This window comes from Panthera pardus, unplaced genomic scaffold (assembly GCF_024362965.1).
Source record: "Panthera pardus isolate Hobbes unplaced genomic scaffold, ASM2436296v1 HiC_scaffold_4, whole genome shotgun sequence".
In the NCBI taxonomy this organism is placed as follows: Eukaryota; Metazoa; Chordata; class Mammalia; order Carnivora; family Felidae; genus Panthera; species Panthera pardus.
Window position 1 is genome coordinate 2621474 of NW_026526969.1, and position 26956 is coordinate 2648429.

At 46.7% G+C, this 26956-nt stretch overlaps 1 protein-coding gene and 1 non-coding gene across 7 annotated transcripts in view; one reads left to right on the forward strand and one right to left on the reverse strand.

Annotated features, from left to right (window-relative positions):
- The window catches only part of AUTS2 (activator of transcription and developmental regulator AUTS2), a 1113825-nt gene that overhangs the window by 20409 nt on the left and 1066460 nt on the right, over positions 1-26956 (reverse strand). For 2 of the 6 annotated variants that reach the window (XM_053894093.1, XM_053894098.1), the window contains 5 exons: positions 8348-8819; positions 6420-6673; positions 5138-5379; positions 3375-3419; positions 223-318 (listed from right to left, as the gene is read on the reverse strand). In XM_053894093.1, coding sequence (XP_053750068.1) covers positions 223-318; positions 3375-3419; positions 5138-5379; positions 6420-6673; positions 8348-8819 — 1109 coding nt within the window. The remainder of the gene's footprint in view (positions 1-222; positions 319-3374; positions 3420-5137; positions 5380-6419; positions 6674-8347; positions 8820-26956) is intronic. The other 4 variants (XM_053894094.1, XM_019421563.2, XM_053894096.1 and 1 more) reach the window with 4 other exon arrangements.
- On the forward strand, positions 19764-19855 carry TRNAT-CGU (transfer RNA threonine (anticodon CGU)). Its single transcript has 2 exons — positions 19764-19800; positions 19821-19855. It is a non-coding gene; the product is annotated as a tRNA-Thr (tRNA).

The following is a 26956-nucleotide window of genomic DNA, read 5'->3' on the forward strand; positions in this document are numbered from 1 at the left end:
GGGCTGAGGTTTAAAACTCAGAGGGCTCGCAAAAAAACCCCCCAAAAAACCCCCAAACCCAAAAAACCAAACCAAACAAAAACGTCGCTCTAATCCCAGTGGTCACTTCGGATTGGGAAGATTCGTCACTGGCGGGCGACAGGATGCAGAACCCACCCGCACGCCCAGCCTGGGGCTCGGCTGGTAAAGGTGCTTGCCTATTTCCACGGTAAGGTTTCTTACCTTCGGCTGAAATGCTCCTTGTAGTGAACCAAAAGGACCAGTGGGTGGAATCATAGGGGGGATGCCCGATACTGCAGGAGGGTAGGAATGGAAGAGCTGTGGCCAAAGACGGAGAGGGGAAAAAAAGATTTTAGTAGGAGGCAAATGATACATTCCAATTCCCTTCCCATAGAACGACATCGACATTAGCAAGCCAGATAATCTCAGTTTGATGCTATTAGTCAAGAAGCCAGGATGAAATGATCACACAGATGTGCCATGAATGCTTAACTTAAAAAGTTAAAAGTAGTTCAGAATCAATCAGCCAGCAAATGATGTCCCAGACGAGGACATCATTAGAAAGGGAGCTTTTCTAATTATTAATTGTTAAATCGGATAGAAGACCTAAATGGTTTGAGATTTTAATGTGCGTCAAAAACAGGAGGGGTGCTGAGCCAAATAAGATGCCCGGAAAATTACAAGTTAATTAGAAAAAGGAAAAAAAATAAGAAAAAAAAAAAGAAAAATTAGGGAAAAAGGAAGAAAAAGAAGCGACTCTTTACGAGTTGCAGGATTTTATACCATTAAAACTCAATTAGTAATTTTAGATTTTTAATAGTTTGAGGAAATGAGAAAATATGCACAATCCTTGCTTCATTACGTTGTTCCAGAAGTGGCAGTTTCAGAGGGCAATTTGATTGTCTCATCTCAAATGAGGACAAATATTTGTGGGAGGGTAAAACGTGCACTTACAACGGAGCTACTGTTTTCTAGAAGGTGGACAAGCTCACTGGGGGCTACCCAGACCCAGCCCTTGCTGTGCCCGACCACTCAGTGCAGGGAGAAGAATGATTCTGAATTAGGAATATGAATTTTCTGGAATTAAGAGGACACGATGGAGGGAAGAAATATGCAGCAATACCGAACACAAGGCACAGACATCGTTTCCTCCTTCTAGAAATTGAGTATTTCCGAGATCCCACTGCTCTGATTCCATTTACTTTGATCAAACCACCATACAGACATTTAAGTAATGGCCCACCTTTCGGGTTGCGTAAAATGTCAAAAACACGATAATAAGACCTCAAGCTTTTCCTAATGATGCCTTTCTGTTCGCTATTTCTAGGTAATGGCTGAGATGCCCATTTTGCAATCCTGTTTTCAGGGCACATACTTTTCTGTGGGTCTTTATTTCATTTTGCTCCCTTCAATGATGCAGCAAAAGTTTTTCAGACTAATTGATATTGAACTAAATCCACTTAAACAGTGATTGCAAGCCAAGTGCCCTCATTTAAAACTACTTTTAAGTCTAAAATTGTGTTTTAGATACTTGAGCGCATTCCATCTTAATTCCCCTTATAACGTCCTAATCCCCAAAGCAGGGGAGACTAAGTACTTCATACATTATCCACTATAACTAATAAAATGAAATAACCCTCCCCCCCAGTATACTGTATGAAGCAGTGTAATTAAATACATGCCACACTGAAACACACTCAAGTCTCTAATACTCCGCCTCTTGGTGGGTATATTTCCTTTAACGTTTTCAATACAAAAATTAGATATTTTCATCGTTGTCCTTCTGCTGTTATAGTCCATGACTGACCCTCTTAGAATAGAGCTGGACTCCCCACCCCCCACCCCCCCGGATGAAAAATCTGAAGTACCTAAGTAATAAAACATAAACCTGCCGGAAACTCAGGCCCCCGGGCTTTCTCTCTATCGTACTTCTAGGACCGCCGGTGGCACACGCACGTAGGAAGGCACTACACTTTGTCCAGATTTACTCAGAAGTAAATCTGAGCCACTGGCTGAGCACGCTAAACTGTCTCTAGGAATGACTTCCTTAGCTAGTCCTTCGCTGAAATCCACAAACACAAAAGGCAGAAATCTGATGACCCTTAAGGACGGCACCACTCGCGGGACAGCGCTAAAGAGGAAGCCCAGGCGTCTGCTGCATTTTGCACGTCCGTTAAAAAAAAAAAAAAAAAAAAGCTTTTGTATCACAGTGCTGTGAGCAGAAAGTGCCAGAACAACGTGGGGCTCCGGCACTCGGATATACTTTCCGCATCTCTTCCTGAGGAGGCTCCCTCACGTTATGTCTGCACGTCTCTAGAGTAACTGATGCTTAATTGATTTCTAATATCTTGTAGTTTTGACTTCTCGGCTGGCTACACTCTGGACTAAGGCAGTGTCTGATTATCTGGTTCAGAGTAGGAATGAGCTCACAGGCTTTGCTGATCTACTGAGGAGCACTTCTTTCCAAGCAAGCATAGGTGAGGACGGATGGACAACGTGGCTACAAGAAATTACTCCTCTTCTTTCTTTCTGGTGTCGCTTGAAAAATATGAATAAACCACTGAGCAAAGAAACTTGCAAAATTTCAGGTAAGAAGGATGCAGTATTCACTCCATAATCAAAATATCATGGTAAGATGTACAAGGTGTTTGTCTTAAAAGATAAATAAGTAAAGCCCTCGTCTCACGTCTCAACTGAAATGTATCGAAATAGGCTGGTGCCGATTTCAGTTCTAGAACCGTACTCTTTAACGTGGCATAAAAGAAAAAAATTTTTTGTTACATAAAGAAGAACGAGGTTAAAGGGGAAAAACCATGTATTTCAATCTTAGGACCCTCTTTTACTGAAATGATAGTTTTTGGTTTTGGTTGCAACAAGCCCAGGAGAACACGACCAGCCACGTGGGAGAGGGGTCTACATTTAGTCAGGAGGAAATGAGAATCTGTTTTTGGAGGACTTAGGAGTCAAAAAAGACGAACGACATTCTGTTCGGAAGAAATACTTCACGTTGATTCTGGGAAATCTGTGTTAAGGATGTTTTGGGCAATTCCTGAAATCCTGGGATTCCAGGGTCTCCTGCGGCCACAGTGATTCGAGTGCAGACCCCCCACTTTGAGGACAGACGCCTGGCTCGCAGTGAGGTTCACCTGTGCTTTAAGGTGTCAGGCGCGCTAATGATCTTTTGATTCGGAAGAGGATACTGCATCTTTACCAGAAGCAAACGTCACAAAAGCAAGCATCCAAAGTGACGAGGCGCAATGGGGATTCTCGCAAAGATGATTAAGGAAGGCTGCTAGTCATTTACTGATCTGTGGCAAGAGGACAAAAATGGAAAAGCAGTTACATTGAATGTGTAGCATGGTAACAAGACTCACACTGTGCCGGTAGAATGGGTCAACTTTTGTAGGGTATTTGTCAAACTGTAAAGGGATCAAAGCAAAAGCTAGTTACTTAAAGAGTCTACAATTCTGTTCACGGCTTCGGCGGAGGCAGCCCTGAGCGAGCTTCTCCGCCGTTAATTAGGCTGTCAACAGACTCCACGACCTCGTTGTACGTGAGAAACCGTTCTCGACTCCTGAGTCCCTCCGACAAGACAGGGGAAACCAAAGTGAAAACCCAGACGGTGCATTGCGGTCCTGGCCACACCGGAGAGTCATTTCGGTCTACATTTAGAGACTGGCATAAACCAGACCTTGAAACTGGAGAAAAGGGGCAATTATTCAGATACATCAAAGAGAAGCGAGCATTTGGTCTGATTTATCCAGAGAGTTCCCTCCATTTCCATCTTCCTTGTGGCTGAAGAACTGTATGTTCAGCCACCTGCTGAAACGTATTAGACCCAAATATAAAGGAATCTGGGAGAGGTCTTGGAACTTTTCTTTTGAGCAGAAAAGAGTATCCCACCGCTTCCTCTAAATAACGTCAACGTCCCGGTGCTACAACCCCCCCTTAGTAAGATTTGATTTAACAGCCCACTCAGGCTGCCATAAACTCTTTCCCCAAATATTAAGCCCTTAAAAAACATAACTGTTGAGAAGGACAACAATTCATCCAGAAAAAAAAGATACAGGATTTACTATAGGAAAACATTTTGGTCCCAAGGCCTCATCTCTAATGTTCTCCTAAATAAAATTTATAAGATAAGCTTTAAAATTCCATCTTTAAAAACATTAAGTAGAACAAAATGGGAGGGGAAGGGAGGAGAGGACGCAAAGTTTGGTGAAGGGCGCACCTCTTAAAATCACGGAATTCAAATCTATTCTCGCCATGCCGACACTAACTGCCTTCAAATCAAGTATTTCCTTAAATATGAAAAATTAAGTCAGTAAAACACTCTAATCCTCACTGTGGCAGACAGGGCTCTATCTCAGAATACTTAGCACCCTAATATGGGACTGTTCACTACAGTTTGTAAGTTAAAAAAGAAAAACAAATCCCAGGTGGCTCATCCAGCAAGGGCCAGCCCCGGGCCAAGACCGAGATCGTGTCCTTGGCAATGGCAGCTCTCATCACGGGGCCGACTTCTGCCCCTGTGGGTGCATCACTCCCTGGCCACTTGCCGACAGAGCAGGATGCCAGACTTGGGCACCGTCTTATGAAATACAAAAAATATAACCCCCGCCCCCAACAAAACAGGCTTGGGGAGCCCCCTGAAAGAGCAGGGGGTAACGGATACAGTCCAGATCTTCTGACGGCTCTCTCCCCTCCTCGGCCCTCCTCCTGACTCCCAGTATTCTATGAGCATCTGTTTGCTATTATGACTCGGTGCGAAGCACCGACAGATACATTTTTACACCTGGTGGCGACCCCCCCAAGATGCTCAAGAAGGCACAACTGCCCTTTAAGAAGTTAACTACCGACACTGGCTGGGACTGCTTGGAGGGCATCTAAAATACCCTCCCCTCCGCCCACGCGCACACGCAGTGCTGGACGGAACTTGCTAGAAAGAGGCTCCTGCCTCGGGCCCCGGGTCAGCGCTGCCCAGAGCAGGGCGCACTCCCTTCTCTCCAGCCAAGACGGACGAGGCCAAAGGAGGCCCCTGAGTGGCCAGCGCTCCCCACCCGGTCTCCTGTGCCCCGACGGCCCATTCCGCCCCGGCGTGCTGCACAAAAGAGAGTCGTGCTCTACTTATCCTCACATTTCTGCCTGGGGTACGCACCATGGGAGGTGCTGGCGTCGGCATGATGGCGGTGGGGGGGATGGCGTGGGGGAACGGCGTGAAGGTGTGCTGGTGCGTGTGCTGGTGCGTGTGCTGGTGCTGGTGCTGGTGCTGGTGGAACTCGGTCCGCAGGTAGGGCGGAGGGCCCAGGGAAGCCCCGCGGTCAGCACTCTGAGAGGCCAGAAAGCGTGTGTTCAGTTCCTGTCGCAAGATGTCTTGCTCTGGAAAAGAAGGAAAGGGAGAGGGTGATGCTTCCCCCCCCCACCCCCAGTGGTATCCTTTGGATAAGGACACCCGAGGCCCTGACCAGAGAGGTCGGCGGGGCCGAGGGCACCCCCGAGGGCCCCTGTGCCCCCCGGATGGAAGGGAACAACCAACCAGAGGATCCTGACGCCCAGTCACAATGGGATTGCGTTCTTCCAGCCCCTAGGCTTTCGGGGACAAGGCTCCAGGCCGAACAGCCAGAGGTCAGTTTTTGGCTCTGTGACCGCCAGCTCAGGGAGCCTGGGCGTGGCGGGGGGTGGGGATATCACCCACCTGGGTCTCAGCTCCCTCATCTACCACAGGGGGACAATATTGATGGTTCAAGGAATTAACATCGTCGAGTGCACACTGATCTCTGTTAACCTGGCTGTGTTCCCATGCCCTCGTCTTCAAGGGGGAATGTCTGCCACGGTGGGTCAGCACGGCTACAGAGGCCCAAACTTGGGATACCAGCCTGGTCAATACAGGTGAGGAGAGAAGAAGGGCTATCCATCTAAGGCTGGATTTTGTTAACACTTAAAACTCTGGGATACCTTGGAGCGAAAAGCGCATCCTCCCCTCCCAAGAACGCAGAAGGCCCTACTCCTTGAAAACAACCCCCTTAAACCAGGATGGAATTTAAAGAGACTGGAACAGAACAGTCGCGGGCCTGGTGAAGTTTCCGTCCCTCGAATGGGATGACCGGGCGTATGTAATCCGTGTTCTACCACGTAGCGCGTGGCCTTATTTGGAAGAGCCTCTGGACTTCCAACCAGCTGGCTCCCCTTTGGCTGTGTCCGAGCCTCCTGGGCTGCGCTAGGTGGGTAGGGGGCGGCGTGTATTTCTGCCAAACCTCAGCCCACGAAGGACCGACCGGAGGCGGGTTACAAGAGTCTCTATAATAAAGCAGCAACTGCTCAGTCGATAAGACCTAGCCATGAAGGACACACAGGCAGCGGTGAGGCCCCAAGCGTGGGAGACGGGAGGGCAGGTGGGCGAGGTCGGCCCCCCCTCCTACCTGAGTAAGTGCTTCCGGCCGGGTGTCCGGGGACCTGCAGACTCCCCGAAGTCAGAGGTGGTGGCGGAGGCAGAGCCGTGGGAGGGGCGAACATATTGGGGTGATGTGAGTGTGCGGGGGGCTGGAGGGTGGGTGTGAAGCTGTGCAAGGGGCTGTGGTTGGGCAGTGACAGGGGGAACGGGGAGGCCGAAGGGTGGTGAGAGATGTGAGGCGGGGCGGGCTGAGTCTTTGCTGGGGTGCTGCTTCTGCTACTGCTGTCGGAGTGACCAAAAAAAAAAAGGAAGGAAGGAAAAAAGAGGTAAGCAATTTATTTTCTTAAGAAAAAAAAAAAATCCTATCTCACTGCCCAAAGCCGTGCAATGCTTTCTCCTGCTCCTTCTTCTTTATAGACCCTCCCTCATGCCCACAAGAAGCCTCTGCTAAAATCATAACCACAGGGGCGCCTGGGTGGCTCAGTGGGTTGAACGTCTGACTCTTGGTTTCGGCTCAGGTCATGAGCTCATGGTTTGTGGGATCGAGCCCCGCATTGGGCTCTGCACTGAGGGCACAGAGCCTCCTGGGATTCTCTCTCTCCTTCTCTCTTTCCCCTGCTTATGCTCTCCCCCCCTCTCTCTCAGCGGTGAACACTTGGTGACCCGATGGCGGCCGGGAACTCACGTCGGCTCCCCCTCTGTGGCCAGATTCTCACCTCTGCCCCTAGAAACCCTGCGCCTTCTGTCCGTCCTCCACTAGCCACATTTCCTCCACTTTACAAAGATGGACGAGAACAATGGCCTGAGCTCACCCTGTCTGACTGCTGCCCCTTGATGAAGAAGCACAGATAGGAAGGTGAACCAGGGAGCCCCTCATCACCGCTGTGGTCTGGAGGGCCACAGAAATGAACCCTGGCAAAGGCAGTTTCCTTCCCCTGTCCTAGACAGGAAAACAGCCCGCCCCAGAACCCCCCTCGGTCACGTCACAAGGAAAGCAAAGCCCTACTAGGTTAGAATTACAACCTCCGGGGCAAGCGAGGGTGGGCCACGCTTGGCCCCACACCCGGGTTTCTGTCTCCCTTTCCTCGGCGGGTCCTCCACTGAGCTACTCTGAAAACTTTCCTTTGTAGCTTGGCAAAGACAAGGCAGGAGAGCCTGGATCGCCACACGGGAGCTTCTCTGTCTCCAGTCCAGCTAGCTTCTCCTACGCCCCTCTGACCCACCTTGGAAGAAGTACGTCGTAACGGGAAAACCTCAGCCGGAGTCCCCTGGTCCCCATCTTCCTGACTCTGGAGTTGCAGCACATCCTCTCATGGGGGCAAATTCCTCCCTTCTAACAATCTCCTAACACTGGGGGCGCCTGGGTGGCTCAGTCGGTTAAGCCTCTGACTTCGGCTCAAGTCACGATCTCATAGTTTGTGGGTTCGAGCCCCATGCCGGGCTCTGTGCTGACAGCTCAGAATCTGCAGCCTGCTTCGGATTCTGTGTCTCCCTCTCTCTCTCTGCCCCTCCCCTGCTCTCGCTCTCTCTCTCTCACACACAAAAATAAATGTTAAAAAAATTTTTTTTAAATCTCATAATGCTGGGTGCTGGTAGGTTTCCCCTCGTGGCCTCTCTCCAGGACAGGGTGGGGAGCTCCCCTCTACACTGTCTTAGGCACACTCCCTTCCCTTCCTGCCTTTGCCCCCCCCCCACCCCCGCCAGGAGTCTCTGCAGCTGTTTTAGTTCTTCCCAACGTCCTCTCTCCCCAACCCAGGCCAACCTGCCCTCTCCCAAGAGCCCCGAGCCTCGCGGGGCCCTCTCCTTGTCCCCTGGTCTCTGCCTCCCGGGGAACACAGTGTCAGTGTTTGCAATGTCCTTGGGAACCCCTTCCCCACTCCTGCCTGCCGGTCCCGAAGAAGATGGCAAAAGTCAGGCCAAAAAAAAAAAACAACAACAAAAAAGCAGGTTGCTCACCTTAAGCTGTTGAGGCTTAAGCTACTGCTGTTGTAGGCGGACAACGGCTGGGTGAGGCTCTGGGACGAGGGATGGGCCTGCACAGGCGGGAGACTCTGGTGGAGCAGCTGGGTGGGGGACTGCGGCCTCGGCGGCCTCTGCACCGGAGGCTGAGGGGCGGGCTGAAGCTGGGCCTCTGGGGGCGCCTGTGGTGGCTGTGTGCTTGGACGCGGGGGCTGAGGCGGGGCCTCTGTGCGCCGCACCAGGTCGGGGTCTGGAGAAGGAGCTCGGGGCTGGGGTTCCGCCTGGGGTTGGGGTAGCGGCTGGGGGACCTGAGGGCAGGGGTCTTTAAGCACCACGGGCTCAAAGATGGGCTCTTTGCAACAGTCCTGGCTCTTCTCCTGGCTTCTCTCTAGACCGGATATCTTGGGGACAATCGGCCCTGCATCCTGGCTGTCATGTTCGGGCAGTGTGCCGACACCTAACTCCGGATCTGTGCGGGGTGGGGGGAGAGCAAAGACAAAACCACAGGTAATGACACGTGAGTGTGAAACGAGGAGCCGAAAGCCAAGTCCAAGCCCGGATTCCGGGTCGCACGGTCTCAATGACGCGGGATGGCCCAGGGCCGCCTCCTGGCTTCCTGTCCTCACGTTACCACGTGCGGGACACGAGCACACTGTGAACACGGAAAGATGGGCCGGCCGGAGGAGGCTGCATTCCAGAAAGCAGCCTAGGCCACCAGGGTCTGAAAGTGGATGTCTTCCTTAGTCTTGACAAAACCTTTCATGCAGTAAAATTAAGAAACAATAGCCGGCAAGTTGATCTCTCCCTTTTAAAACCCATACAGTTCTTGAATATACAAAAGAGCGGTGTTTTCAAACAGCAAGTGAAGCAAATGTTATCGAACCACCCACAGATGTTCCTTCTTGGCCTTGCGTCTTCCCCCTTCCCATTCTGACCGATGAGACACACTTGACATTTACAGAAATAATTTTTTGTTTGGCAAGTGCTAAACTGTGGTCAAACGGCGGGCCTCCTCGTGCTCGCCAAGTGATCCTGGCAACGTCTGAGATCCAAGGTGCAAACATGAATTCAAGTCAATTTACAGTCAGCTATACAAAGCCAGACCTTTTAAAGGGTCCCCCACGCCCCCGGCCACCGGAAGGGTGCAGTGCTGAACGAGGAGGCAAAATTCCTGTTATGAATTTAAAAGGTATGCGCTCCTCTCCAAAGCCCCAGACATCTATGCCACATCTCACAGAGTGTTTATTTGATCACCGCATAAGCCAAACTCCATAAAATCCTCTAACAGAAGAGTGAAAGACAAATATGACATTAAATAGAAAGAAACGTCCCTAGTGATGAGTTATGCTTTTGTACACATCAGGGAGGGGGGGCAGGGAATGACCCTTCTCACTACTTTGTGCTAAAAAAGCCATCGTTTTATTGTCACACAGCTCAGAAACAGGGAGAGAACCGATTACGATACTCTCTGAAATGAGGATGTGTTCCAGGCATTCCAAAATAAACTACTCTGGGCCCCCAGCTTTTTCTTCCAATCTCACTGGATCGAGTGTGGAAAGTATTCTTAACGGTCCTATCAATTTCTGTGGATGTCCTCTTAGGTACACACACTTGCCTCTTTCTCCCCTGGAATTTGCAACAAAGTGACCCGTTATTTTAAACGTTCTTTTGGTAAAAAAAAAAAAAAAAAAAAAGAGATCAAGTGTATAACATGCACAAAAGCAGAAGCAAACTGGGTTTATAAACAAAGCACATTTTGGGGCTAATGTGACCCTGGCTATCTTTACAACTGCATGGGCAGCGTGCAAAGAAAGTCCCCTCTTGGCATGTTTCAGCCACCAAAGGATAAAGCATCCAATAAGACCTCGGTGAAAAGTAATTCTAGACTCCTGGCATCCCACTCGCACATATTTCCATCCAGTGCTGTCCTTCAGAGCCCTTCTGGGAAGATTTCTGCTAACGATAAGCTGAAATTTTATGAATTCCACAAACTTGAGGGCTGAGACAGAACATCAAGATTCTTTTTTTTTTTTTTTTTAATTTTTTAAGTGTTTTTATTTATTTCTGAGACAGAGAGAGACAGAGCATGAGCAGGGGAGGGGCAGAGAGAGAGGGAGACACAGAATCGGAAGCAGGCTCCAGGCTCTGAGCTGTCAGCACAGAGCCCGACGCGGGGCTCGAACTCACAAACCGTGAGATCATGACCTGAGCCGAAGTCGGACGCCCAACCGACTGAGCCACCCAGGCGCCCCATCAAGATTCTTGATGTGGACAGGCCCCGTTCAGCCCGAACTCCTAAATAAGGAGAGAAGATCCTTTACCTCCATTCACACCTAGGGGCTCTGGTTGGGCTTTGCTTTCAACGTTTTTTCTATCATTTCCACAGCAAGAAATTACACGAGCTCACTGAAATACACCGGCTTCCTACAACGCAAGCTGGTTAGTTAGGTCCACGGCACAAGCACTACCACCCCAGACATCCTAACGGGACACGGTCTAAGAGATTTTCCTCAGTGAGAAGTTCTGGATGCATAAGCAAGGGTTCTTCCCACTCTGACACTCCCGACGGCTAATTAGGATCATTATGCTTGCTATAACGGCAGGAACACATTTCTCTCCTTTTGAAGTGCTTTGTTCTCTCCAGGCTGGGAAGGTGAAGGAGAAATACATAAATGTTTTCCATCTCATTAAATTTAAATTCAAATCCATGTTCCCCCGCCCCAAATCAGTGTCCAAACGAAGTTTCTCTCTGACATAAAAGAAAGTTTCATTCTTCCAAGGGACACCACCCAGAGAACATCGTTTCGATTTTCCTTATGCCGGTAAGGAAGCACATTAGAAACACATAGATAAGTGCTTCGTCTATGTAGCTTGACTATATTTATCTCCTCGTTCTTTATTTAATGAGCCTCTAGAATGAGGACAACACAGCCAAGTTGGCAGGGGGCGTGGCGCAGCCTTGGGCTTGCTTCCCAAGGCTCTGTAAAGACAAAGGGGGTTGGCTTTCGTGTCTCCTCTGTTGCCCCCTTGTCACTGTCGGTTAGTACCAACCTAGACACAGCTAGAGTTAGGGGGGCGGGGAGCAGACTGGATCACCATCCCGGACAACCAGAGGGGGGTGCACAGGAATGCCGAAATCTCCCTAGTGAGCCCTGCAAATTCCTACGGGGCTATGATGTATGACTCCAGGAACCCAGAAGCCCAGAATTTCAGTGTGAGACCAGAATCTGGGAAAACCATGCACTTGAAGGTGCATACAAATGACCTGCACACCTGATTAAAATGCCAATTTGGACTCAGGAATTCTGGGATGGGGCTCCAGAGTCTCCCTTTCTATTTCCCAGGTGATACTACTGAGCCTTGGCTCTTTCTGTGAGTAGCAAGGATCTTATTATCCAATCCTCTCCGATTAGACGGCGAATGAGCCCCGAGAAGTTGGGGGACGCACTTGATGGAGGTCACCTGGCTGTTTAATGAATCAGAGGGCTTTTGTTCTAGTCCTAACTCTTGCCACCATTAACTGCTTTTTCTCTGATTTACGCGTTGCTGCCCCCTCCGAAACAAAAATCCTGAACAAAGCAGGTAATGGTAAAATCCAAGAGTCCATTACAATATTTGGTACAGAGAGACAGTGCGGAGGGGCAGGAAAGCTAGGAAAGGGTAGGAAGGAGTTGCTAGAACACTTGGACTTCAGCTAAACCTGAAAGCGATCATCAGTCCGCCGATGCAACCCAGAAGCAAGAGTGGCAGGTTAGAAGGCTGGTAAGAACTTGGGGGCTGAGACAGTTTTACGACTCCCCATTTACATGAGTCTCTTGAGGCACAGATTAGGCGTCATGCATTTTTGTGGCTAATCGGTAATGCATTTCCTCTTCCTTTCAATTATTCAATAAATGTATCTTCCCAGTTAAGCTTTTCCATCTTGACAGTCAATTTGTCTTACTGTGCTTCTCCAAAATTGGCATGAACACATTAAAAAAAAAAATCATTTTGTATTGCTCTGTGTGCTCTGAGTTTGCCAAAGGATGAAATTTGCTGAGGTTGAAAGAAATAAGAATGTGCAAATGGACCAGTCTTATTTACAAGTGTTACTCATTCCATTTTGGGGTTTTAGAATCGCCCTTCTTGTGATTATAAAAATAACACATCATGCTTATAATAAAATACACGCAAATTAAAATGACACTGCACAGTATACAGTAAAAAGGGTGAATTTACTACATGTAAACTATATCTCAATAAACTTGACTCAGGGGCGCCTGGGTGGCTCAGTCAGGTAAGCGTCTGACTCTTGATTTTTGGCCCAGGTCACAATCTCGTGGTTTTGTGAGTTCGAGCCCCACGTTCGGCTCCATGCTGAGAGTGAGGCTGCTTGAGATCCTCCCTCTCTCTCTGCCCCTCCCCTGCTCACACCCCTCTTTCTCAAAAATACATAATAAATAAGAAACCTTAAAAAATGTAAAAAAAAATAACCTTGACTCAAACACAATACGTTTTTTTTTTTTTTTAAAAAAAGATAAGGGCAGATTAGGAAAACTCCTGTTTCCTTTCGATACACATCTGATACAAGTTCCTTGGGGAAAATGGGCCCGCGATTGTACTTTACTAGTAGAATAGAAAGCCCACAACTTCAGTGGAGGGTAATTTGGCAACACTTGGCCAAGAAACTCATGGAATTCTTTTGACTGGAGCCCTATAGACACAATGAAACAACATCGTGGTTTGAATCGCAAATTTGGAAAGAAAGAGGAACTCGGACATTGGTTACGTACAAATCTGGTATATCCACAGTGTGGAAGGTACTACAGCTTGGAAAGGAATCAACTCTGTATATATCACATACGGCATAGTGCTAGCTTCTGTGAAAAACAGAAGAAAAACAATATACATTCATTTTTACTTTATGCATAAAGGAGCTCTGGAGGAGTATCTAAGATACCAGTGACCGTGGTTTCCCGTCTGGGGGCTCATGCAGGAAAACCAGACATTTCGGGAGCGGGAGGAGGGGGAGATTATTTGACTGCATACATACATATATATTTAAATTTTTGAATCATGTGATCATGTTACCTATTAAAAAAAAAAACAACAATTTTTTTTTAAAGTAGGCTCCACACCCCAACCGAGCACAGAGCCCAGCGTGGGTGGGGTTTGAACTCAAGACCCCGAGATCAACATCTGAGCCAGATCAAGAGCTGGACACCTAACCAACTGAGCCACCCAGGTGCCCCTGACCTATTAAAAATTTAAAAAGAAAACTGGTCATGCATTAAAAAAGTCTGAGCGTGAAAAAAAAAAACAAAAAACATAGCAAACAAAACTGAGAATGTGAATAGCGGTATGACCACAAACATGGAGAGTATATTTTCTGTAAGATAAGAAAATATAACGCATGAGTTTATAATAGATTTGAAAATAAGTGGATTTTATGAAAAGATCTCAACTACTAAAACTGACTCAAAAACAAATAAATCTGATCATAAAAGTAAACTGGAAAATGACTCAATGGTCAGCACCTTCCCTTCAACCCAGAAATATGTACCAGGTATATTTGGTGTTATAGACAGTGTGGAGTATACCTGTAAGAAACACAATATTCTTGTCATTGAAATGAAAAACTAACAGGGGTGCCTGGGTGGCTCAGTCGGTTAAGTGTCCGACTTCAGCTCAGGTCACGATCTCACAGTCCACGAGCTCGAGCCCTGTTCGAGCCTCGTGTCATGGGCTGTCAGCACAGAGCCTGGAGCCTGTTTCCGATTCCGTGTCTCCCTCTCTCTCTCTGCCCTCCTCCGCTGGTACTGTCTCTCTCTCAAAAATAAACAAACATTAAAAAATTTTTTTAAATTGAAAACCAACAAAAAAAGGAAGAGGCAAAACTATTTACAAAATAATAATAATAATAGTCTAGCTAGAAAACACAATCAGATGAGAAATGCATGAGAATAAGAGAACTCAGTAAAATATGCAAATAAAAAAACTCCACACACGTTAGTAGCTTTTCTACATACCAGCAATAGTGAACAGAAAGTAAAATTTAAAAATGAGCCCCTTTATAATAAGAAAAATCATGTAATACTTGGGGACAAACCTAACAAGAAAATGACAGGGCCCAGAAAGTCTCAGAAATGTACCTCCAAAATGCTTTGAGAACTTCTATGTTCAAACATCTATGTTTTATGATGAGAGAGAGAGAGAGAGAGAGGGAAAGAAAGAGAGAGAGAGAGAGAGAGAGGAGGGGAAGAAAGAGAGAGGGGGGAAGAAAGAGAGAGGGGGGAAGAAAGAGAGAGGGGGGAAGAAAGAGAGAGGGGGGGAAGAAAGAGAGAGAGACAGAGAGAGAGAGAGAGAGAGAAAGAGAGAGAGAGAGAAAGAGAGAGAGAGAGAAACAAGTCAAAGCCATGTAAGAGGTGGTTCTCCTTCGAGGATACCCCTAGGGGAGTTCTCAAACTCTGTGGAGTGGGATTGGCTGTCACAGTGGCTGGACAGCACTGGTGGCTCTTAGGGACATGAGAAGGACAAGGCCACACATCTCAGTTCATGTTCTAAAATCCCCCTGGACATTTGCACGGCTGAAGAATCTAGAACCCAACTCTGTTTTTGCATATGAACGCAAAATAACTTTTGTATAGTGTTAATACACTGGATTTTCCAGGAATGCAACCACTGTATGCCCCTGTGTCTGTGATGTCATGTCTTGTCACGAACAACCCACAGTTAGTTGTTCACCATTTGGGTAAATCACGACACCAATGGTATGGCTAATCCTGGCACTTGAATTATCAAGACCCACGGACCTGTATGAATCTGCTTTTGCAGCAGCCATATTTATACACCATCCCATGTACAGACTCAAACATCTGACCATTTCGTTGTCTTCTAATGTAAATATTTACATACTTAAAATCATGTTACGCTAATAATAACAAATTACTTGCTACTTGTTTCTCCTTTACTTTTCATTAGGGTTTTGTGTGCATTTTTAAATCATGTGTATAGATAAGAATTGGACTATATATTTTGTTCCAGAAAGTAAAAAATAAGAACACATTATGTTTTTTAATTGTTTTTTGTCTTTCTTTTTTTTTTTTAATTTTTTTTTTTAACGTTTATTTATTTTTGAGACAGAGAGAGACAGAGCATGAGTGGGGGAGGGGCAGAGAGAGGGAGACACAGAATCCGAAACAGGCTCCAGGCTCTGAGCTGTCAGCCCAGAGCCCAACGCGGGGCTCGAACTCACGGACCGTGAGATCATGACCTGAGCCGAAGTCGGCCGCTCAACCGACTGAGCCACCCAGGCGCCCCCTTAATTGTTTTTTGAATGTTTGTTTATTTTCGTAGGAGAGAGAGACAGAGTGTGAGCAGGGGAGGGGCAGAGAGAGAGGGAGACAGAGAATCGGAAGCAGGCTCCAGGCTCTGAGCTGTCAGCACAGAGCTCGACGTGGGGCTCGAACTCACAAACCGTGAGATCATGACCTGAGCCAAAGTCGGACGCTTAGCTGACTGAGCCACCCAGGTGCCCCTAAATGTTTCTTATATTACACAAAAAGGGCATTGGGAGTGGTAGGGTTGAGATTTGCTGTGTTATGCCCCTGTGATGAACTACTATGTTTCCAGACGTCCAATAACTTACGGCAAAATACGGTGAAGTGCTTCAAAGGGTTGTTGTAAAAATTAAGTTCTTTCCATGAGGTCGAGCACAAACTAAACAATCGGTGTTCCCAAAGCTACAGTTGAAAATCGTTTCATGGAAAACATTTCTTCACAAAATTACTACCAAGTAAAACGAAGGGCACTATCACCAGTATGGACTCTCAAAAATGAAAATTACCTGTATACGTGGGTATACGCAGGCACAGAAAAAAAGATTAGAAAGATATACATCAAAATGTTCATCGTAATCCCATCATTCAGAAACAACCACAGCTTTTCATTTTAAAAATTTTCTTTTTTTTTTAACTTTCCAAAACAAGATTTCTATAGTAAATATGGACTATTACTGTAAAAGAAAAATAAAAAAGGCATTACAGCTGACCCCTGAACAGGATAGGTTTGAACTGCACAGGTCCACGTACATGTAGATTTTTTTTTTTAAATATAAATACAGTACAATACCGTGAATGTATTTTCCCTTCCTTATAATCTGCTTAATATTTTTCTTTTCTCTGGGCTTAATTTAGTGTAAGAAGACAGTGTATATAATACATATACAAAATATGTGTTAAACAACGGTTTATGTTACTGGTGAGGCTTCTGGTCAACAGTAGGCTGTTTGTAAAGTGTTTGGGTAGGTAAAGGTTAACAGTGCATTTTTGACTGTGTAGGAGGGGGTGCCAGGGCTCCAAACCCCAGGTGGTTCAAGGGTCAACTATGTACTTTTTTTTAACATTTATTCATTTTTGCGAGAGAGACAGAGAGAGAGAGAGAGAGAGAGAGAGAGAGCATGATCTGAGATCTGAGGAGGGGCAGAGAGAGAGGGGGACACAGAAACTGAAGCAGGCTCCAGCCTCTGAGCTGTCAGCACAGAGCCTGACACGGGGTTAGTGTCCCACAAACCGTGAGATCCTGACCTGAGCTGAAGTCAGACGCTTAACCGACTGAGCCACCCAGGTGCCCCTCAACTGTGTGTTTTTAAATGAGTCCTTTCACGGACAATCTAACTGCACCATCGAAGAAGTCAATTCAGAAAGTGACTTTATTGTAGTCAAACTGCTTTACCCACTAGACAGAATTTTTTTAAAAAAGCTCTTTACCCGGAGGACAGATAAATATTTGCCTTTCAGAAATGGGGATAGGATATGGCCTTCCATCTCCTCGGCAACGTTTCCAACTGGTTCTAACTGGGTGTATTTGGACAGAAAGGAACTGGGGGGATATTGATGATTAAGGAGGAAGAAGAGAAGTGGGAAGAATTCCCCTAAGGCACATTTCTGTGCTTCTTGTCTTCCCATGTCTTTACACCCGATTAGAGAGCCCTATTATGGTGTACTCATGACAAGGTCATTACTGCAGCAAATATGCACAAGCCTTAAAGACAACAAGGAAACTACGTGGGGCACTGGCCATTAGGCAATGTGTCCATCCATCTTTTCAAATGTCTGACCCACAGCACCTAGATACAGGTGTGTCCTATTTTTACGTTATTCTGCCTTCTAGTTAACGGCTCTATTTATTTGTCCAAATGACGGAGCCACCAAGACCTCACCACACAGACGGAGTGAAGACTGCATCCAAATAAGGTGTGGTGGCAGAAGGACCCAGACTTTAAATTAAGGCAGAGTGGAAACATTAATAAATGCTGAAAATGTTCAACATTAGAAAGCCCAGAAACATACGGAAGCGTCCTATTTCTGTGAATCAACACTGAATTATTTATGGTTACTAGCCATATCCATTCTTCTTGTCTATTCTTTTACCTCAAACAAAACCTCCTCTTAGCAAAGACTGCGTATTTTGTATATACTTATTACAACAAAAGGGTTGATGGGGCGGGTGGGGGAGAGGGGAGAATGGGTGACAGGCATTGAGGAGAGCACTTGTTGGAATGAGCACTGGGTGTTGTGTGTAAGCGATGCATCACGGGAATCTACCCCCCAAACCAAGAGCACACTGTATACACTGTTTGTTAGCTAACTTGACAATGAATGGTATACATAAAATAAAATAAAATAAAAACAAAAATTGCACTACTGAATTAATTCAGCAATACTCTGAACTCTCCCCAAGTTTTGGATTCTGTCCCCAGAGCTCTGCATTGCAATGGTGTTCTGCAGAAAAGGTCTGCCTCCTCCAAAATACACCTTTCTTTATTTTCCTCCTCTCCGTCTTTTCTTCAAATCATTAAACAGAGACCAGTTTGTTCCATTAGCAGATTCAATTACTCGAACGAATGGAAGGATGACATTCAGCCTCGCAGCTCTTCTGCTCGGTCACTGAAACTGTACAAATAAATTGAGGAAAACCCACTGTTTGTTCAAGGCAAATTAATTTTCAAACACTGCAAGAGTGGGAGATCAGGGGAATGGTGGGTGCTTGGCAGGGCTCAGAGAGATTCCATTTTGTGCTTGTCATTTTGTGTAAACATTAATTACCATCTGGGAGGCTAAGCTGTGGGCTGAAGTCTGTATCGCAAACCTCCGAGGGCCTCCAGGGCTCCCGGTAAAAGCAAAATCCTAAACAGGAAAAAATAGCCGTTGTATCTGCCAAAACACCAGCAAGCCCACTGGGAAAGCTGTGTGGGGACCAGCAGGTTAGAGGCTGACATCATCAGACAAGCTACTTTGGCTATCACCTAGGTTCCAAGATTAACCTACGACAGGCATTGAAGAAAAATCGACAGACTTTTGTCAGGTCAATGTACTCAAACCTATTTCAAGTTTATTCCTCGTAAGCCTCGCACCACGAAAAGCATCCACCCTTAAGCGTACGCCCGTGTTTCTTTCTGATGCCTTAAGGCCAAAAATCTGCCTTCAGCCTTGAATGTGCAGACTGCAGCCCACTAGGATGGCTTCTGCCTACAGAATGATGTGGCCTTGAAGGTCAACCTGGGCTTGCACTGTATTTCTTTTGCAGTCTCTTAGCAAATCGGAGCAAAGGTGAACTGTTTCTCCTCCAAAAGGAGGAGAAAAGTAGACTGTGATCTGTCGGGGGTAGAGACGGGGGCATCAAAAAGTCTTGAAAAAACCCTAGAGTGTCAATGTCATATATATAATTGGCTTTTCTCACTTCATACAAAGAAAAGACTAGTGTCCCTTCGTGTGCCCAGCCCTGTGCTCGGCCCTGAGGCTACAAAGACGAACAAGAGACGGCCCCAGACTTCCAGGAGCTGGCGTAGAACAGGTACCGAGGGAAAAGTATGGAAGTGGCAGGAAACCTTCGGCCTTCTAGGTCAGTGTCTGTTATCTGTGAGGTTCAGAGATAAGCTTAGCTAATCAGAGCTAATGAAGATCTCTATATACCTTATCGATTTGGAGTTATTGATGGTAGGGCACTTTTATCCCACTGTATGGCCCCAAGGATCAGTCTTAGGCCCAAAGCAACTGAACGGACGCCATGTGCGGGCCTGATGGGAGAGTCAAGGTATCGAAGGATAAAATCTCCAATCACGTCAGCACCCTGGAAAAACTCCAAGTATTAGTTTCAGAGAAAGCCCAAACTTTTGCACTTTGGCCTCAAAGATCCGCATTATTCTTCCTTGGGTCCTCCAGCCGGCCTCCATATTCATCACCTGGACAAGATCACCTCCTGCTTGCTTTCCATCCCTCGTGCCTCTCTGCCTCTGCCCCCCAGCGGTTGGGTCTCAGTCGCCTGGCCTGTCCTCATCAGCCCTGTCTGGCTGTGGACCGGGTGCCCCCACACGACACTGGGCATGTTCACACACACAGGCACAGCCACCTTTAAAACCAGTGCCCACTCTGGCGCCTGGGTGGCTCAGTCGGTTGAGCATCCGACTCGTAATTCCATTTCGGGTTGTGATCTCGTGGTTCGTGGGTTCGAGCCCCATCTTGGGCTCTGCACTGAACAGCGCAGAGCCTGCTTGGGATTTTCTCTCTACTTGTCTCTCTGCCCTCCCCAGGTCACGCAAACACATTTTCATTCTCTCTCTCTCTCTCTCAAAAGAAATTAATAAACTTCAATAAAAATAAAAATAAAAATAAATAAGATTAAATGTTTTTTAAAAAAAGCAAAAAAAGAAAAAGAAAAAGAAAAACCTAACAAGATACTTCTGGGTTCTAACAAGGGAAAGTTCTAAAAGGACTTTCAACCCCAGGTCTGTATTCATGCAACACAGCCTGCCTGCTCTCCATAAACAGCAAATCTAAGGAACAAGGCTCTCACCCTAACAAAAGCCACAGCACACATTCCTTAGACTGGAGGACAACAAGGAGCCCATTTGCTTATTTTGGAAGTTCTCCAGGAGGTGGGACCAAAGCACTGAAAACGAATTACAACTTTAGGTGTTTGGTTTGAGAAACAGTCTTCCTGGTACCTAATCATCCTATCTTTCACACGCAGAACAATCAAGTGAGGCTGTGAGGGAGAAGCAAAGAATGTGGCAAGACAGCCCTCCCCCAACATTTTCATTGCTAAGGAAAGTGAGGACTCCAAAGCTGTCAAGCTTACAGATCTGTTTGCAGACGTGACACCTTCCTCCACACCTTCCTCCTATACCGTGGCTTGCTGCTAACTTCTAACGTCTTCGCCTGAGGGTTTCCCATCCACAGTCAGAAGGGGCAATAATCGTGAGGCTAATCTGATCCTGGTCACCTTCTGAGGCTTTGGTGTATCGCGTCCTTGGCATTTGGTCTTTTACTGGAATAAGCAACCTTTCTTGGATCTGTACATGTCTGTGGTATTAACACGTTCATGATATGGGGCCAGGGAATGAGACATGTGGCCAGTAACATTCACGCTCTAAGAGGTCAGTGTGCCCGTCAAGGTTGGCAAAGGTTGGCTTGTAGGGTTTAAACCTTATTTTCAACACTCTGAATTCTACCAAAGATGATTTTCTCAAGGACAAAGGTAAAAAGCCACCAGTACCAAAGACGTACTGAAATTTTATCAATCACTCTAACTTCTTGCTTTGCACACTGTGACCCGTTTTACCTGACTTCAGGCACAGATTAGACAATCACTGGGACCCTGAGTAAAGAGGCTGGGATGGGGGGTATGAGGACGGGAAGTTAGAATTTCCCTCCCATGAGTCGAGTCTATCCTAGGCTTTTCTCAGCTCCCTGGCCCTACATACAAATACTCCCCGGCCCCGTTTCTTCTTAACCTTCCGCAACGCAGGGATGACGTAAGTTCCAGTCAACACTGGCTTATTCTCTCACTGCTTCAGAGTCTGCAACTACAATGCACACTTCATCCTTCTAGAACGCGAGTGTCACCTGCATCATCCAACATCCCTCCATCTACTTCTTTTCCCTCAAAACCACCTTCTCCTCAGGGTCCAGGTATCAAAGAGAAGGTCTCAGGTTACCCTAGTATGCAGGAGTGAAGCGAACCTTTGTGATTCCTCAGAGTGGCGAGGAAGTTTTTCTGTTCTGGAGAGAAGGGAGGAGGGGATCACAGATGCAAGGCGGGTGGACCACTCTGGCCCCTGCTGTGCCCTGAGAGCTGCAGAGGAAGAGGGGGAGGTTCATTCCCACGGGCACGATCAGGGCCCTCAGGTCTCTACCAAGTTCACGCTGCTGTCACTCGGTGAGTAGCAGAGGAGGAGGCTCTTCCTTCAAAGCATCATCAAATATCCTAAAACCAATGTTTCTGCAGTGCACTGTGGGAAAACTCCAAGAGCCACTCCCATCCTGTTCTCAGCAGGTCACTGCAAGAAGTGGGTTTTGCCTTGGGAAATAGCGTGCATTCATTTGGCAAGGAAAGTTCCGTCAGCTCTCAGACATGCCCGCCCGTACTCCTGAGGACAGATGACGAATCTCCCCAAGTCTGTTCAAACAACCTGCTGTGGCCCATGGGACCTGGGTGTTGCCAAACGCCGGCAATCTGTCTGACTAGCTTATGGGTGAGCACCACAGATGCCTCTAGAATGAATCTGTGCGAGTTGCTTGTTTGTGCCTGATATCATAGAGCCTGTGATTGTTTAAAGGAGAGAGATCAGGGAAGAGAGGACTCTTGACAGTTTCTCTAAGGCACTTTTGGCTTTCTGGTCCCAAACCATCCACCCCCTCATACTATGATTCCAGGGTGTTCTACAACCTCGCTATTCCAAGTGTGGCCCCCAGATCAGCAACGCTAGCATCACCTAGATCTTGTCATGGAGTTCAATTTGCAGCCCCCGTCCATACGCAAGTTCAAGTTTGCAAAGCACTGTTCCACAGACTACTGGGAAAGCCTCAGCCGGCACCGTTGCCGAGGGATGCCATCCACAAGGTCACCAGTCTTTCAGTGTCTCCCCCTCCCAAAGGCCACTGTTGGAAATTACTTCTTCCATTCCTTCCCGGGTGGGTTCTCTACCAGCATGTAGGCTGCTGGAGGGGCGGGGTGGTGGGAGACGATTAGAAGCTGCCTCTGGTACCGGACGTAGTCGTGAAAGCTCTTGTGAATTCAACAACAGCGAGCTCTTATTCGTGGTGATTATTTCCCATCCTGGCTCCATGCACATTCACCACGTAGAACGGGGAGTTACAGAGTCTTGCCTGTAAGCACGGCCGTGAGGCACCTTCAAGGCCCTGATGACTGTCCCATGGAAGAGGAAGCAGACCTTCTGCGAATGACGTCACGGGCAGAGCTAAGACCAAAGGATGTGTATTGCAGAGCAAACCTTCCACCTGTGATGGCCTCGGCTGCCATAGGGGAACAAGCTAATGTTCTAATCGGCTCTTCGCTGGGCATGGCGAGGGAGCACTCATGTCAAGAATGACCATGACAAAAACTCTGAGGAGTTCGTTGTGGAACGGAGACTGGACTACATGACTTCTGAGATCCCATGAGTTCCCTAACAAGCCGCTGGTAGCATGCCCCTGGGAAGAACAGAATCATTTGTGTACTTTCCTTTCTCCCGTTCCAGAACTCAGTCTTCTCAAACATTTCACCTGTAGGTTAACAAACACTATGCACTTGATCTGTACGGATTTTGACATACGCCACATCTTAAGTTATAAACTTAGGATCCCTACACCAAAGAGTTTTCTTAAGGAGCAGAAGGAGAAAATCTGCTTATTCCCCGCCGTGACTTTTGTGAAGCTGAAAGAGGTTTTTAAAACTGGGGTGTGTGTTTGTGTGGGGGTGTATGGGAGGGGGGGTGTTGCTCTGTTCCCTATATTTGAAATATTTTATCTTTTTTAGGGAACATATCTACCAATCCTTACAGTGATTTTCTATAAACCATCCATGTTTTATATCCTCAATTTTCATCATTTTATATCCTCATGTTTTCATCATCCTCAATTTATCCTAGAAAGAGGAAACATGTTCAGATACGAAATTTGAAGCGCCAGGTCGATAAGGCAGTCCAGGAAGGCAGTGAGGAGGACACGGCCATCGGCCTTTTAGAAACTACCTACCCGTGGGGCTCCACAGAGGAATGGCTAGCACTCTGGACTCCGAAACTACCTGTCTGCTTGACTTGCCTCTCAAATCTGAAATGCTACAACCACTCTCCAGAAATAAACCGTGGGAAGTTGTAATAACTGTCCTCGGGAACTGGAGTCAGTGGCCAAAAAACCGTAGTGTTGCCTCCCAGTTCCAACTATAATCCCGGAAGGCAAATGTCCCAAGTGGAGGCTTGCAACTTGGGCTGTCGCAATGGCTTCCACCCTCCTGCAATTACCTGAACTTTACCTTCAGAAATGTCTTCAAACCGGAGTAGCAAAAGGCAAAACACGGCACCCGTTTTGTTTCTTTTCCAAATTCCCCAAGACCGCGTGCACCTGACCGTCCCACCACCATCCCTGGCTCAATGTGACTAAAATCGAGTCTATCCCTGCCTCCTTCCACTCTGGCTCCCCCCGTACCCACCATCAAAGCTCAGAGTCATAGCACTTATCTATTTGCAGTCCCCCTTAACTTATCCCTAAATATTAATAATTCGGGTGTGAATTATTGCTTCCGAGGCCATTTAACACAAAGGAACCAATGGTTACAGAATCTGCTGCTCCCCAGCAGCCCGAGTGAGCCTTTGAGATATAAACCAGACCATGCGGTCATGTCAATCCGGTTTGAAACCCTCCAATGGCTTCTCCCCATACGTAGAATAAAGCCCCAGCTCCTCTCCATGGCCCTCTGTTGTACTCTTGCTCTGTTCCGGATAAGCACCCAGGATTTCCGTCTCCCGCTCTGTCCCCTCTACACACATACAGGTGCTTCTGAATTCTGCCTTTCGAAGCCCTGTTTTAGTCAAATGACCTTGCTAAACCTTCTCCAGGCACCAGAGCCCCTGGCCCCCCCCGCCTCCCACCCCAACCCTCTGAAGAACTTCTAGAGACTAAATGCCCAGGGAACTTACTAGGCATTTACTCTACTGGTGTTTTAGTACGTGTGACTAGTTTCAGAGAGGAGGAGGGACCGCTTAAAATCTGTGCCTTCATTTCAATCCCAAACACAATGCCTTCCATATATAGTGAGTACTTGGCAAATATTTGATTTCTGTAGCCACATAATAATCAATTTACAAAATCTAAGTAAGTTTCTTTATATCTGCAATTCAAAAAGAAAAAAAAAACCGCTATAATGAGAAAAATACTCAATAAACAATTACACATTAAGCCAGAAAAATCATGTCTCTTTGGAGTCATTTCCATAATTGAACATTATACTGCAATAAAATAATAGTATATAACACAAGCAAATGTAAAATAATTGGAAGCTATTATGAAGTTTAAGCATCCATTTTTGATATATAATAAAACTAATGTTCTATTTTGAATCATAAAAGATTCTAATAGTTTTGGGTTTTTTTTTTTCCTATAACAAAACAAAAGCAGGGCAATCCAAAGCACATCATGTTAAAGGAGGAATATCTTAATAATCGAAGGTAGGTAAAGCCTCTTTAGGAATATGCTTGGGGAGTCTGGGTGGCTCAGTCAGTTAAGTGTCTCTCTCTCTCTTTTTTTTAAGGTTTATTTTTTATTTCTGAGAGCAAGAGAGCACAAGCAGGGGAGAGGGCAGAGTGAGGGAGACACAGAATCCGAAGCAGGCTCCAGACTCTGAACTGTCAGCACAGAGCCCGATGCAGGGCTTGAACTCCCGAACTGTGATATTGGGACCTGAGCCCAAGTTGGACGCTTGACTGACTGAGCCATCCACTGTTGATCTCATTTCAGGGTCTTGACCTCAGGGTTGTGAGTTCAAGCCCTGCACTGGAGCCTACTTAAAAAAAAAAAAAAAAAGGAATATGCTTGTGGTCTGCATGCTGTCTACAGACTTTATGAGTACAAATACACAGTTTTATGTGTATTGAGAAAATGTGAAAATGTACATGGCTTCACTTGGGGACTAGTCATAGGGAGGTGTCAGAGGATTTTTATTTTTCACCTTTTATCGTATTTACACTTGCATCAGAACACGGTTTAAATCCACAAAGGTGATACAGAGTCAAGTAACTGTGCAATGGGCCTAATATACTCAATATGAGAAAACCAAAGCAAAAAACCTTTTCAAAATTAGCTAAACAGAACTGCTAAGAACTACATAGACAAATCACCCAGCAATGAAACATCAAGCACCAATAAATGCCGGTAAGAATGCTGCAATCATGGGGTCCAAAGTACATGGGGTTGAAGGGGGACAGGGTTTTGTCCTGGAAATCCCTATGATGGCAAACACACACACACACACACACCCCAAAACTGAAACAAGGGGGATAAGATGAAGGTTTATAGAATAAAGTCTTCTACAACAAGGCAAGGGGTAAGAGTTAATTTCTTAAGCTGCAAAAAACCCCCTGCGGATTGAAAATACAATTGTTGAATCACCCTTTTCTTGAGGAAACGCATCGCTGCAGCGGAACACGAAGGAAGAGGAAAAGACAGCAAGACCCGTTTTGCCAAATCAACTCAAGAACACTTAGAAGGGTAACCTGAAAGAAATTCTTCGCGTCCCCAGCTCGTTCACCCGACCTCAAGTACCGTTGAAATCTGAGATCTCGATTCTGTCGGAGGTAAAAGGTCCTCCCAAAGGAGAAAATCACCACTCGGAAGATTGCTGCCCGGTGATGATTCCCGCGGGCACCCCAGGCACTTGAACTGAACAAAGACACAAGGACATCTCAGAGCCTAAATGACAGCGTCTCCCAGTTCGTGGGGCTGTTCGCACTCTGCAACAGTCTTTCCCCAGCTCGTCCGCTGCTGCACCCAAGCGCCCTGCTTGGTCCGACAAGGGCACGCCCCCAGCAGCACGTGGAACTTCACCGCTACTCCCTGTGCTCACAGAGGCCACGTTGGCCGACGGAACTGAAATGTGCCCGTTTGAAGATTTCCTCCTTGTTCAGGTGCCAAGGAAGGCTTTCAATCAATCTGAAAGCAGAACTGAAGGCCATTCTTAAGTCCTGACCTTGAATATGGGAGGACTGGCTTAGAAAGAGCAAGATAAAACAGAGGGCACTGGGCGAATGTCCCCAGACTGGAAATGTGCTGGCCCACAACCTAGTCCGCTCTGCCAGAGACAAATGGCTGGAAGTCATTCACCCCTGGAGTCTATTTTTAACCGCCGACACTGGTCAGTGTTTCTTTAGACCTTGATTTACTCAGATCCATAAACTGCTTTATTTTAACCACCACGCTTAGTGCACCTGATTCCAGGTGAAACTGGGGGTTTTCAAAGCATTGGGTCTAAAATTCAAATATCCCCTGAGAATGCCTACCTCCCAGGTTTAAAACAAAACTTACCTCCAAAAAGTGAGAATTTAAAACTGCTTTGCAAACAGTCAGGGCTCAAAATACACTGGTTTATTTCCTCTCCTATAGGAAAGGCGGGGACACAAAGAATTTCTTTCAGGTTACCCTTCTAAGCGTTCTTGAGTTGATTTGGCAAAACATGTCTTGCTGTCTTTTCCTCTTCCTTCGTGTTCCGCTGCAGCGATGCGTTTCCTCGAGAATGATCATTCACCCCACACTTTTAACCATCCCCTCCTGCTTTCTTCAAGTGCCACCCCGTATC